General features: G+C 31.8%; 4 protein-coding genes across 6 annotated transcripts; 3 read left to right on the top strand and 1 right to left on the bottom strand.

Annotated features, from left to right (window-relative positions):
- Nucleotides 1-3083: 3083 nt before the first annotated feature.
- On the bottom strand, nucleotides 3084-6310 carry LOC113861965 (bet1-like SNARE 1-1). 2 transcript variants are annotated; one of them, XR_003504391.1, is made up of 6 exons: nucleotides 6193-6310; nucleotides 6023-6058; nucleotides 4259-5826; nucleotides 3698-3754; nucleotides 3550-3609; nucleotides 3084-3354 (listed from the first exon to the last, which is right to left on the bottom strand). XR_003504391.1 is itself a non-coding variant. In XM_027495095.1 (6 exons), the coding sequence occupies exons 2-6, from the start codon at nucleotides 6034-6036 to the stop codon at nucleotides 3265-3267; spliced, it is 375 nt and encodes a 124-aa protein (XP_027350896.1). In that variant the 5' UTR covers nucleotides 6037-6058; nucleotides 6193-6310; the 3' UTR covers nucleotides 3131-3264. The 2 variants fall into 2 exon arrangements, 1 of the variants encoding a protein (XP_027350896.1); XM_027495095.1 differs by having other exon boundaries at nucleotides 3131-3354; nucleotides 4259-4412.
- A 1075-nt stretch (nucleotides 6311-7385) lies between these two features.
- LOC113863073 (deoxyhypusine hydroxylase) lies at nucleotides 7386-10582 on the top strand. Of its 2 annotated transcripts, XM_027496481.1 has the most exons (8): nucleotides 7561-7670; nucleotides 7729-7764; nucleotides 7924-8057; nucleotides 8170-8408; nucleotides 8492-8630; nucleotides 8996-9122; nucleotides 10005-10123; nucleotides 10207-10582. In XM_027496481.1, exons 3-8 carry the CDS (start codon nucleotides 7980-7982, stop codon nucleotides 10237-10239), a joined length of 735 nt encoding a protein of 244 aa, XP_027352282.1. In that variant the 5' UTR covers nucleotides 7561-7670; nucleotides 7729-7764; nucleotides 7924-7979; the 3' UTR covers nucleotides 10240-10582. The 2 variants fall into 2 exon arrangements, with proteins under 2 accessions (XP_027352281.1, XP_027352282.1); XM_027496480.1 differs by lacking the exon at nucleotides 7729-7764 and having other exon boundaries at nucleotides 7386-7670.
- Nucleotides 10294-12573, top strand: LOC113860721 (pentatricopeptide repeat-containing protein At1g06140, mitochondrial-like). Its single transcript, XM_027493224.1, has 3 exons — nucleotides 10294-10354; nucleotides 11622-12087; nucleotides 12336-12573. Exons 1-3 carry the CDS (start codon nucleotides 10294-10296, stop codon nucleotides 12571-12573), a joined length of 765 nt encoding a protein of 254 aa, XP_027349025.1.
- Nucleotides 12574-12705: 132 nt separating this feature from the next.
- On the top strand, nucleotides 12706-13329 carry LOC113860725 (pentatricopeptide repeat-containing protein At1g06140, mitochondrial-like). Its single transcript, XM_027493227.1, has one exon. The coding sequence runs from the start codon at nucleotides 12706-12708 to the stop codon at nucleotides 13327-13329; it is 624 nt and encodes a 207-aa protein (XP_027349028.1).
- Nucleotides 13330-13779: the final 450 nt, after the last annotated feature.

Below are 13779 nucleotides of genomic sequence, written 5' to 3' on the forward strand. Positions count from 1 at the left end.
CTCTCTTTCATAATTTTCATGTGAAATTAATTTACAATCATAATTTTGATGTTTAGCTTGTACAAAAAATATATTCGAGTAAAATGTAAATCTAACTTAAATTTTAAGTCCATATCTAACACTTCTATGTAGAGTAGTCATGAGTGAACTTACATTAGATTTGAGTAAAAATGCTCAATTCACAAGCAATGATAATAACATAGGTGATAACAGGGTTGGTAATATTGCTGGCGGTGCAATAGTGGCAATGGGGCGAGGGAGTGAAAGTAAGTTTAGCAATAATGGTGATTGAGAGAGAGCAGTCATGGCGAGGATAATAATATGATTAATAATATTTGTTGGGAGTGATAATGGTCACATAAAAATTTTAAAAATATTTTAAGTTATTTAAAAAATATTTTAACAATTAAAAAATATAAATCTTAAACTATTTTTATAAATTTTTCCTAAACTCTTTTAAACACACCTTCAATAAAATATAAAACATAAATAATATTAATCAAGCATTACTCATATACCGACACTCTTTCAGAACTCATTTGAGTACATACATAATACAAAAAAAAAAAAAAATCATTTTAGGAGACAATTTTAGTTGTAACTTTTACTTGTATATATATAACATGGTTTAAGGTAAGAATTCTGATCATTTAGCATTATTTTTAAAAACAATAATAATAATATTATTATTTCCTATATTTTCTATTATTATTAATTCCTTAACCCAAGAACAATTACATGTGGGTTATACATAGGAAAAGTTTAAATGAAGTGCTCCATATCAGGTAAGCAACAATACTGATCGCAACTACATCAGCTAACAGTTTGTGAAAAATGATATGTAAAGTTACCTGTCTCTGTCCTTATATTGGTCAGTATTCCTGATTCCTGATCAGCTTATGCGTTCATTGAAGATGCAAAAGAACAAAATAGAAATGAAAACTAAAAGAGAAGAACAGAAAAATGAGAAAAACATCCATGAACTATGACCGATATTTGGATATTTTCGAACATTTGAGCAGGATCATGAACGGAGCTTCTGTTTGATTTGCCCTTCAATGTACTGTACTGCTTTTTCCCCCGGACATACATTGTCCCCGGTTTCGCTTTGCATTTATTTCTTTCTTATCTGAGATATGGGTTATGCCCCGCAATTGATATCCATCTATCGTTTATCTTTTGACTCCTTTCCTGTTATGATTCCACTTTCTGTGAGTTATAAGAAAAACATTATTCTATCATCCCCGTTTTGGAAATTTTCTTCTCAGTCTTTATGCAGCACTTTTTTTCCCCTTCTAACGCAAATTTAAATAAATTTTGATGGTTCCATATAATATGTTTCATCGATTGGATGTTAGATCGTACCCGAATTACAAATGGTTTTGGGGAGATATCTAAGGATTGGCCGAAGTTGTCACTTATGTGTTAGTTCATGTAGTTTTCCAACACTCGTGTCTTAGTTCATATGTACTTACAACTGTTAGTGAAAGCGAGAGCAATTGACACTAGTCAATTCACCCTTCATATTTCTTTGTTTTGAATTTTTTATTAAATATATTTTTATAATATAGTTTTCTAATTTTTAAAAGAAATTTACTTACTAAAAAAACTAGTAAACAATGCTTTTATAATTTTCTTAATCCATAAATGTCATAATTTTTAGGAATATTTACAGGTTGAGTTGGGTTAGATTTAGTGAAAATAAAATAAAATTTATTTAAAATACAGCAGATTTGATTGGACTAATTTTTCTTAATTTTTGACATGTGATTTGAACCCAAAGTGTTAGTTTAAGTTGAGTCATTAGATCTATAATTAAAAAGTAAAAAAATTTAATATATAAAATTAAATAATTATCAAAATAAATTGAAAAAATTATCAATATTAATATAAAAAATATTGATTTGTATTTAAATAATAAATTATTTATCAAAATTCACTTTTTAAAATACACATCAAAATAAAAAATTAAAAATATTATATAATATAAGTTAGGTTGAGTTGAGTACATAAACCGAAATCCAATATTTAAACCAAATTTGATAAGGTTAATAATATTAAAACTTGATTATACAATCCAACCATTTATTTTAGGGTTGGTTGAGTTGATTAGACATACATGACCAATGAACACTTTTAATAATTTTAAAACATAATATTTAATTAAAAAATGTTAGAGATAATTTGATACCTTTTTTTCTTAAATTTTTAAATGTAATAATTTTTTTTCCACACCAATCTGCACACGTATCATAAAATTAAATTACTTTTAAAATAAATAAATAATATATATATAACTATTTATAAAAATTATAACTAATATTATATTAAAAAACAAATATATACTATAAAAATAACTTAACATAATTAAAAAAATTATCTTTAAAAATCTTTCATTTTAAAAAACTTCTAAAAATATCTTAATATAAAAATAATTTAAAAAATATTCTCGTTAAAGAATTAATACTCAAATAATCCAATCTTTTTGCCGATCCATTCCGAACTTCACATTCTCTCGACCCCTCTAATGATGTTGTGCCTCTATCATATAATTTTGTAATAACCAATGTCTCTACATCAATGAATGTCTCCTTTCTTATCTAATTCATTTTGAACTTTCGTTAGAATCTTCAAGCTCAATGCTACAATTTAGTAGTTTGGGTGGAAAACTCGAGAAGGAAGAGCTTGCAAGTGATTGATATTGTAGTACTGGACAAAGGAAAAAAACTTGTAAAAAAAGACAGAATAAAAGACGATGAGAAAATATTATTAAATATTTTTAAAATAATATCATTTTATATTTAAAATAAATTATTACATGTCATTTAACATAACAAATTATTATTTTATTATTTAATTTAAATGTTTATTAACAACAAAAAATTAACATGATTGATGATAAAATTTTAAATTTGAAAGATTAATTTGAATAACATTGCATATGTCACGATCAAAAGTAAATGTTTACTAATTTTAAAATAAAAGGCTATATTTAATTAAGATGAAAAATAAAATAAATTTAGACGATGCTAAAGTCTAGATGAAAATATTATTATGTCAACCAGATTTTCATTTTCCATGTGCTAAATACAAGCTTATACCGCAAATTGAATATGACATTACTCTTTGGGTTCAATACCTGTTTGGAACATCAAACCTTTATACACAACAGTGTCTTACAGGTAGTAGCATTAATTACAGTAAACGAGTAAATAGCTTCCTCTCGGGTCTAACACAAAGCTGAGAGTTGAATGAAAGATCAAATTACCTAGTCAGGTAGTATATTATAAGAAAAAGCACAACAAAGGATACCACAAGCGTAAACATTCTCCGGCTGGATTTGGTCTCGAATACCTAAAAGATGAGGCAAAATAATTAAAATAGATATGGATAAAACTCAATTCCAACCCCGCCCCCCCCCCCCCCCCTCCCCCTTTTACTTCCTCCCTTACAAAAATGAGCGAAAGCTGAAGACAACAAATAGAAAGGGAAACGAAAGACTACAAAGAAACGCTCCTTCGATAGCCATACAGTTACTAGTCTACATACCATTTTAAATTTGTCCATTGTGCCCGCGAGGACTCCTCTTGATGCATCCATATCACTCCCCTAAATTAACACCATCTTATCATCAAAGCATAACAAAGAAATAGCAGGAAAAAAAGCCAAGTAATTCCTATAGTTCCAGTTAACACACCATTCGATCCAGCATGCGGTTATGGCTATCCACCTCCTCATGTATATCACCTGATAGCTGTTAAAAATTCATCCATTAAGGCATAAATTTATGCTAGTTCTTTTAGACGCAGCTGCCGGCTACATTGGTATGAAATACAATTCTAAACACTTTCTAGATCTTTAAACGCTCTAGAAGGAGAAGGGTTTTCAATGACCAAATAGATCTTATAATTTTAACAAAGTTCACAGAAACTATAATGCCATTAGAGAATGAGAGATAATAATACCTCTAGTCAAAAGCGGAGAACAGAGAGGTGAACAAGAATTGAAAGTTACAACTATAAAAGCAGGCAGGAGTTGGGGGGTGGGGGAGGAGGAAGCACTTTTATTGCAGAAAAAAATTTCCAATTTCAAAGGCCCAAAGGTTACGTTTTCTGTTGGCATAAATTTCCTTTAACCTACCAATAGATAAAATATCAAGATGATAAAATGATTACAGGGCACATCAGTCATTTATATATATACAAAGAACTAAATGAGGTTAGGGTATGTTGCTACATGTCAGCAATAGTAAACTTACTCTTTTCAGCAGATTGACTCTGCCTTGCAATCCATCCAAAGCCTGCTCATTATCGAGTTCATCAATTTCATGAGAAGAGGAGTAAAGAGATGATGCTCTGATGCCACCCTCCTCGATACCATCAAAAAGGGCAACTCTATTGTTACGATTGTCTCTAAAACAAAAAATGTACAAGCCACCAAATGGTCACGTGACAAACACAAACAGGATAAATTTCCTTTCTACACAGTCGAACTGTTTTAAACAAAGGTGAGTCATCAGACATGAGACATCTCCATAATGCATGAAACATCAAGATTGATAAATAAAATAAAGGGTAAAAAGGACTGAGTATTTCAAATATCTGGGACTATAAATAATATCACCAAGATATTTTCCAAATAGATTTTAATTTTGGTTTACTATTAGGTTAAACTTTTTAATATTATCATCTGATCATTACACACTCTCCCTGCCTAAAGAGTTTGACTTTTAGTCCTTAACAGAGAGATAGTGTATAAATGTTTTATCATATTGACAATAAATCAAAATTAAATTCTTCCAAATATTAGTCTTGCCAATAGACATGCCAATAGACACTAAATAAATAGTCTTGATAAGCAATCATTTAACTGCTAGAGTTTGATTGCATTCCAATTTAAAGCAGTCTATTTAAAGCCACATAGGCTATAAGTCATCAAATGGTTTGACAGAAACAAAAACTAGCACGTAATTCTCAATGTAGGGAATCAAAAAGTTGCACCTCCAACCAAGAAAACAAATTGCAGGGCGAATTTTTATAGCATATTGCATGACATATTGCTTATAAATTGACAACTGAGACCAAGGTAAACCGAAGAAGAGAGACATAAACTAAGAAGATAACCTAAGATAACCTATAGTAATTCTCCTTGTAAAGTTGCACAGTAAGGATCGATGAGATAAAAAATATATGTAATAAATTTACCCATATTCAATGCCAGTTGGGACTTTCTAGTGAATTCCCACTGAAAATTCAGAAAAAAGAGTTTTCCCATAATTTTCTCAGCTAGGTGATTAGAGTTATTAGATTACATTCATGACACTCTCTCAGAATAAGCCGTGCACAAAATGCAAAACAGTTAACTAGTAAATAACAGCCATTATTTAAAGAAAACAATTATTGTAGAAAACTAACTATCGGTTGTATTCTTGGAGCATATGAAGCATGCTATCCAAAGAGGGGGAGGGGGAAAATACAGAAGTTGTTAACGTAATTCTATGTTTGAGAAATCCGAATGCAATTCCACATGCTCACACTCAACCTAACTTTCAAGTCATAATAATTGACCAAACATAATTAGATTCAGCTCAAGAGTTGACACCAATTCAATAAAAAGACATTCTCCTTCAGACACCACTCCTCATATCCGTTTCAGGAATCTACATGCCACCGATAACAATAGAACGATGCAAGGTTCAGTGGATTGTGGAATTTGGGAAGAACAAGTGGCACGACACTCTATCTACACTTCACCAATCCAGCTACTGAGCAAAACAACGTGTACAACAAAGTTGTACCAGACGGAAATAAAATCGCAGCTCCGAAACTGCAATTTACGAAGCAATTACACTAATCAAGTCAACATCATATTGAAATCAAAATCGTATAACCGCGCCGTATCCACGGATCTGGAGTAACCAATAAATATTGCCAAACCTAGCACAAACGAATTCAATAACGACGACGACAGTTTAACGAAGCCTCTTGAGAGAATAATTTTCAAACCAGTGATCCATACTAACCGTCTAGCATTCATGGCTTGTGAGATCGCCCAATCTCTGTTGGCCAATAACAAAATTATCGCAATTAATCAACAAATAATTATCAGAGGTGAACACAGACCCAAAGAAACGAAGAAAGTGCACAAAAATAAAATTGAGTTCCGAATGAATCTCGGAACTGGTGATCGAACCTGCGGACGCGGAGCGGGAACTCTTATGTTGCTCTGCCACTGAGTAAAAGGGAACGCAGAAGAGATGAACCAAAAGATTATGGGCCTGCTTGACCAGTGTTATTTCTTCTTTAAGAACACTTCTCAAACAGATTTCGAGTTTTTTATTTTTTTAATACCTTGTTTGGGCCCGTTACGATAATGACGCTGAAAATAAAATGAAACTTTATTATTTTTTGAAGAGGAAAAAAATAGAAGTACAAAATATAAAATATGTAAACTATTTGGATCTATATATATATATAGATTCGTTGAATAATTATTTAATTGGAATAATTTATATCTTTAATAAATAAAAATACATGTTAAATATAATCACCAGAGGATGTAATATGTATTCTTTTACTGCTCTAACAAAGTTTCATAGTTGATTCTGAGTTAAAAGATGTAATTTCTCACAATAAAAAATTAGTCGATGTAGTTTTGACAATAAAAAATACTTTAAATAAATAAATAAACAGATTTTTGCAAACACAATACATGATTCTAATGTTGATAGTCAAAGAAGGAAAAATAAATCGAAAAAAAAAACTGCAAATTTTCATTGAAGAAAAAACTGAAGTGAAAAGGTTTTGTCAAAAAAAAAAAAAATTTATAATGAAAACATGCAAGTAGAGATAAAAAAAATAAAAATAGAAAGACAATGATAGAGCATGAACAAAATTCTAATTTTGATAACAAAAATATTTGAAAAAAAAATCTAAAAAGGAAAAAAAACTATAGAATTTATATTAAAACAAAATATTAGAATATAAATATGTCAGACCATCAAATAAAGACTCTTTTTAAAAATTAACTTATTTTTATCTATTTAAGTAAAATATTTAATTTATATTTTTTAAAAGATTTATTTAATTGAATAAATTAAGTTTGAGCTTAAAAAAAATTATTAAATTGAATAGAATAAATTATTTAATGCTCATAAAATTTATAATAATATTTTGAATAAATTAAAATAAAATTATAACAAATTTTCCTTGATTTGCCACATGAACACTTGATTTTAGCCGGCTGAAAATAGAGAGGAAATAATGGGTGAAATAAGATAGAAATTAGAATTAAATAATTTGAAATTATTAATTAGATCTGAAAAGAGTTTATAGCAAATATAAGATATTTTATAATAAATTATCAATTTAAAATTGTGATGGGTGATGAGCGTCCTTTTTCCATGTGAAGGCAGGCCATGAATCCATGATATAAAGCAGGAAGAGTAAAACAAGTTACTAAGTGTTGAAGTATCGGATTCGCTGCTGCGCTGTGGAAGGTAGAGGAGAAGATGGATTCATCTAACGACGTCGCTTTGTGCTCGCCGGAGATGGAGAAGTTCCTGTGTGAGTTGTTGCTGGATTCCACCCAGCCAATTTCTGAGCGCTTCAGAGCACTCTTCTCTCTCCGCAACCTCAAAGGTCCCGCCCCTCGCAGCGCCCTCATTCTCGGTTAGTCTCTCCTCTTCACAACCCTAAATTGAAACCTCTTTTTTATTGTATCGTTCAGCTCATGCTAGCCTAGGTGATTTCTGATGCTTGATTTGTAAGTTTATTCCGTTCCAAATACGTCTTGTTACTGTATTGCTAGTTTTTGTAGTAGAATCAACTTTGCATGATGTGGAATATTGTTTAAGTTTATGCAATTCCATCATTATTATTTTCTGTTTCGATTACCTTCATCCGAACTAGTTTTCCTTGGCAGCCACCAGGGATTCATCGAATTTGTTGGCGCATGAAGCTGCATTTGCGTTGGGTCAAATGCAAGAATTGGAAGCCATCCCTGCTCTGGCCTCAGTTTTGAATGATCTTTCTTTGCATCCAATTGTTCGGCATGAGGTTGCTTTCCATTTTCTTTTTTTGTTCCCCTTTTTTGCTCTTTGCTCTTCCTTTTTTGTTTTTATTATTTTTCCAGTTTTCAGATGGTTGAGTTTGTTATAATTTTGCTTAGGCAGCTGAAGCACTTGGTGCTATTGGTTCAGATGGTAATGTCTCTCTCTTGAAGAATAGTATGGATTCAGATCCGGCCCAGGAGGTTCGAGAAACGTGTGAATTGGCTCTTCAACGTATTCAGCATTTAAAAGATGCTGGTAATGCTGCTGATGAAATGTCTGCAACTGATATATCTCCTTTCAAGTCTGTTGATCCAGCTGCGCCTGCAACCTCTGGTTCTTCTGTTGATCAATTAAGGTTTGTTGTGTTGATGCTATTAGAAAGAACCTCATGTCAACTGAGTAAATAGTAGGTTGCTAACCTGTATTCATCAATATTAGGCAATTACTTCTTGATGAAGAAAGAGGGATGTATGAGCGCTATGCAGCTCTTTTTGCACTTCGAAATGATGGTGGAAATGAAGCTGTTGCTGCTATCATTGGTTCCTTGGGCTCAAAAAGTGCTTTACTGCGCCATGAGGTTTGAGAAATACACTTTTATTTCTGTAAATTTTATCTACATTTGAGTATGGTCTGTATGAATAGTTGATAAGTCATAAGTTATGCCCTATATGCGAAGAGATATCAGGTGTGGTAAGCTGCATGGTGATATGCTAGCCTTCTTTTATAAATTTAAGTTTTTGATACTTTAATTGTAGAACTATTCTTTGGAACTGGATAGACATGAAACTTTCATTGTAGAAGTAGCCAGTTGTTCTTAAGAATAATAAACAGTTATTTAAACTTTTCTGTAATAATAATTGATGAATGTTTTATGGTTGTGACTTTGATTTGCCTACATCTTTTTTAATCTCTCAATTTTTTAATATTTTCTTTAATTTTTAGGTTGCATATGTTTTGGGTCAATTGCAAGACAAAGCTGCTTCAGCTGCTCTATCCAATATACTTAGAGATGTGAATGAGCATCCAATGGTTAGACATGAGGCGGCTGAAGCTCTTGGTTCGATTGCAGGTATACCGACCAAAATTTGAATGACATGATCCCTTTTGAATTAATATAATATATTAAAGATTTAAATGAGTGCTGTGCTTTGTGATATCGTCTTTTTATAAAAGAAGAAATTCAATAATATCATGGTGTATGGAATACGTAAGTTAATATAGAACTAAAGAGTAGATTCTAGCAGTCCAAGACTCGCAAGTAATTTTACTTTTTGGTTATAACAGTCCAAATGAACATGGATCAAACTTCTAGTCTTTCCAGTGACTAACGTTCGAGTGGGTTTGGTCTTGACTGGTCCTGGTTAAAATTCATCTCATTTGCACCGATTTAATAAAATAAATTAAGAAAACAATGTAAAGGTGTTGGATAGGGCACCTGTTAATAAGAGTTTAGGAAATTGTTTACATTCTAAAATATAATGGAAAATGCTTGTTGGAGTTGTAGATATTCTTAGAGGAACATCTTATTTTGGTAAATGAATAAAATCATTGTCTTTCAGTCTGAGATGTAAAATATTTTTCTCACCGTAACCTATATGTTCTTCTTTGAATATTAATACTTGATGGGCTATTTTCCCGTTGTCAATTGTGATAGTGATTTTCTGAGTTTGTGGTGGCAACCTGTTGAAAAATGATTGCGTGTGGGTATGCCTATTCATCAATTCCATATGGGAAGTATGAATATAGTATTTGTCATGAGCAATAACTAGAAACATAGTAAGATAAGCAAGCGCAAGACTAACATTTTACGCAACGTACCCGGAAGAAAATATGCTGTACTTGTCCTGTCCTTGGCTCTCACTCCCATGACTACTTAACCATTTATTACATTATAGTTCTGCAATTTACACTGTGCATTGTTTACATAATTATTTTGTTGCCTGCCCCTTAGATGACCAAAGTGTAGCCCTTCTGGAGGAGTTTACAGCAGATCCAGAACCTCTCGTCTCACAAAGTTGTCAAGTTGCATTAAGCATGCTAGAATTTGAACAATCAGGGAAATCATTTGAGGTATACACGAATATAGCTACTGAATAGTTGCAGATTTTGCTTCAATGTTTGTTGACACGGCTTTCTTTCTCTCTTGGTTGTAGTTCCTGTTCATGCGCACTCCAACTGTGCATTAAATGTATTCTCGTGGCTGCGCCTTTCAATAATGCCAAGACACGAAAAATGACCGGATGCATGAGAATGGAGAGACAGAGACAAACACTGGGACTTGCCAAGAAATAGAGAGCGACTGTTGGATTTCTTTCTTACAAATGATGAAATTAAGAAATATTAACCTTGTATAAACACGAATTGAACTATGGTTTTGCTAATTTATGAAGGACATTTTGTGATGAACTGCAAGCTTATACGTCTATCATGTAATTGTAGCTCTACCCACTTAAATAAAATAAGACGGGGAGTTATGTCAACATTTTTAACTGTTGCAAAATAGCAAATAAATGGATGCATGATTACTTTCTAACGATTAGAAGGCTTCTACATTTGATAACATTTCCATCTGTTGTGAGGATCAAATTGGCGCTAATGCCTGGCTAGCAACAAAAACTTGGGATGTACAAGAAACAAACCAGTAAAACATATGGTTGTCGATCACGTTGAGTTTGATTTGCTTTGTACAACCAAGTTCGAAGCTTTTATAGCAAATAGGAATGAAAATAAATTAGGTTAAGTTTTATATAAATAAGTTTGATTTATTTAATAATTTTAAAGTTTAAATTTGATCTATTATTTATTATAGGCTTTTTATTAATCATAGTTTAGACTTTTTAAAAATTTGATTTGATTTGTTAAATCTTTTTAATAGTCTATTTCGTATTAAATATTTAATAGATTGTTAAAAAAAATTTATAAATAAATTATAAATTATCTAAATAGATATATTTTTTAAAAATTATGAAGTTTATATCTAAATAAACTATTAAAAAATAATATAATATAAATAAATATATAAAATTATAAGAAAATATAGATGAAATGAGACAAACTAATAATAAATTGTAAATGAAATAACATATAATATAAATCAATATTATGTATACAGAATATGTAAAGAATTCTAACAAGTAAAATTTTTCTTTTAAAAAGTATACAGTAGAAATATTTATTACTTTAATAAAAAAATTAAAATTTTTAATTTAAGATTTTATTATTTTAAAATTTAATTAATTTAATGTTATTATATTATAATTTTTATATAAAATTATTTAATATATTATTATAAATTTTAAATAAGTTATTTTAACAGGTTTAATAGATTTTTTTAAAAAATTTAAGTTTAATCTATTTAATTAATTAAATTTTAAAAAAAATTAAATTAAATCTACTAATTAAATAGATTAAGCTATTTCCAGGAAAGACGCCGCCTCTACTATCTGCGATATTCCCCCGTTGTTATTACTGAACTAACATGCGCAATGCACCCTCCATTTCATCACCAAATCCTGTCAAAGCCCTACATGCCCTTTTCTCTTGCACCAAGATTCTCTCTTTGGCGCAGCAATTCATGCTCAGGCCATCATCAACGGACTTAACAGAGATGTTCTCTATTGCTCCAACATCACCAATACTTATGTCCAATCCGGTTCTCTTTCACTGGCCACAAAAGCTTTTGATCAAATCACCGCAAAGAACCTTCATTCATGGAATACCATCATCTCCGGTTACTCAAAATACAGTATCTTTGGTGAAGTTTTGAAGTTTTTCAGTCGCTTGCGAAACGAAGGCATTGCAGTTGATAGCTTCAACTTGGTCTTTGCCGTTAAAGCAAGTCAAAGGATGTTGCTTTTGCATAATGGGAGATTGCTTCATTGCTTGGCCCTCAAATCTAGGTTGGAAGGAGACCTGTTCATTGTGCCTGCGCTTTTGGAGATGTATGTTGAGTTGGGTTCTCTGAATGATGCCCACAAGCTATTTGAACGATATTCATATAGAAGCTCAGTTATTTGGGGTTTTATGATAAAAGGGTATTTGAAATTTTCTCAAGAATCCAAAGTTTTTGAGCTATTCTTTTGTATGACTAATTATTTTGGTTTCAAATGGGATGCTTTCACAATGGAAGGTTTAGTTTGAGCTTTTGGAAATGTATTGGCCGGGAGAGAAGGGAAAGCATCGCAAGGGGGTGTATAAAGAACGATCTTTTGGTGAATGTTTGTTTGCTGACATCTGTCATAGATATGTATATGAAATGTGGGTTTATTCATTATGCATATAGGTTGTTTGAAGAAGCTAGTTATCATAAGGATGTTGTTCTATGGAGTGTTGTCATTAATGGTAGTGCCAAAAAAGGGAGATATTTGGAAGCTATGTCCGTGTTCAAAAGGATGCTAGAAAACTCAATTACTCCAAATCCAGTGACATTGGCTGGCGCAATTCTAGCTTGCTCTGGTGTGGGGTCTTTGAAACAAGGAAAAAGTGTGCATGGCTTTGTGATAAGAAACGGGGTTGACTAGGATGTGCTAAATTGCACTTCTCTTGTGGACATGTACGCTAAATTTAGGTGCGTCAAAACTGCTTACAAAATCTTCTGCTTGATGCCAGCGAAAAATGTAGTCTCTTGGACTGCAATGATAAATGGGTACGCAATGCATGGCTTGAATTTGGAAGCTATTGCCCTTTTTGATCAAATGACACAGAGCGCTTGTGTTGTATCAGGAAAGCATGTGCCCAACTCAATTACATTCATTTCCGTTCTATCAGCATGTAGTCACTCTGGAATGGTTGAAGAGGGGAGGAGGATATTTAATTCTATGAAAGATTATGCCGTTTCTTCAATTGAGGAACACTATGCCTGCATGATAGGTGTCTTAGCTAAGGCTGGTCAATTTGATGCAGCATTGTCCTTTCTATCAGACATGCCCATAAAACCTGGTCCTAATGATTGGGGAGCTCTGTCAAGTGCATGTAGATTTCATAAACGTGTTGACCTTGCTGAAGAAACAGCAAAAATGCTATCACTTTTAAAACCAAATGATATATCTTTGCATGCATCATCGTCGAACATATATGTTGATGGTAGGATGTGGGAAATAGGGGAGATGATAATTGCTGAAGAGGGATTGAAAAAAAGTCTCGGCTTTTCCTTAATTGAAGTCAATAATAAGTTATGTGTATTTAATTTTGGTGACACACTTGCCTTCAAAAGCACATATATGAGGCACACATGGAATTCTCTCAGTAGAGAAATGAGAGAAAATGTTTTCTTATGATTAATCATTCTAGACAAATACAGGAAATTTTGTAGTCTCTGTGCTGCCGATTGTAAAAGAGAGCATATTTTCGAATTTTCATTCAGAGTTTGTCATGATTGAAATTGTTTAATGCAACAATCTTCCTTTCTCAGTAGTCACCAATGTTTTCTTCTTGAAATTGAGTGCTGATGACTTTCCTTCTATTTATATGTCATTGTCAACAAGACAAGGTCGGTAACCCATGATTGATAGTGATATCATGGCTTGGCCAAATGGTGCTGGGTTTGTACATTGAGACTCTCATCACTCATCACTCATCACTCACCATCAACGATGAGAAACAATACTATTCCGTGAAAAGGAATCAAGACTATGAGCTGCTTTAACAGAATAGCAAATTGAGTTCCACAAAATATTATCCATGTATAAGATGTTGTGTCTTATAAAGAAAGTTACATAAATAAAATA

This window comes from Abrus precatorius, unplaced genomic scaffold (assembly GCF_003935025.1).
Source record: "Abrus precatorius isolate BTA unplaced genomic scaffold, Abrus_2018 Scaffold3, whole genome shotgun sequence".
Taxonomy (NCBI): Eukaryota; Viridiplantae; Streptophyta; class Magnoliopsida; order Fabales; family Fabaceae; genus Abrus; species Abrus precatorius.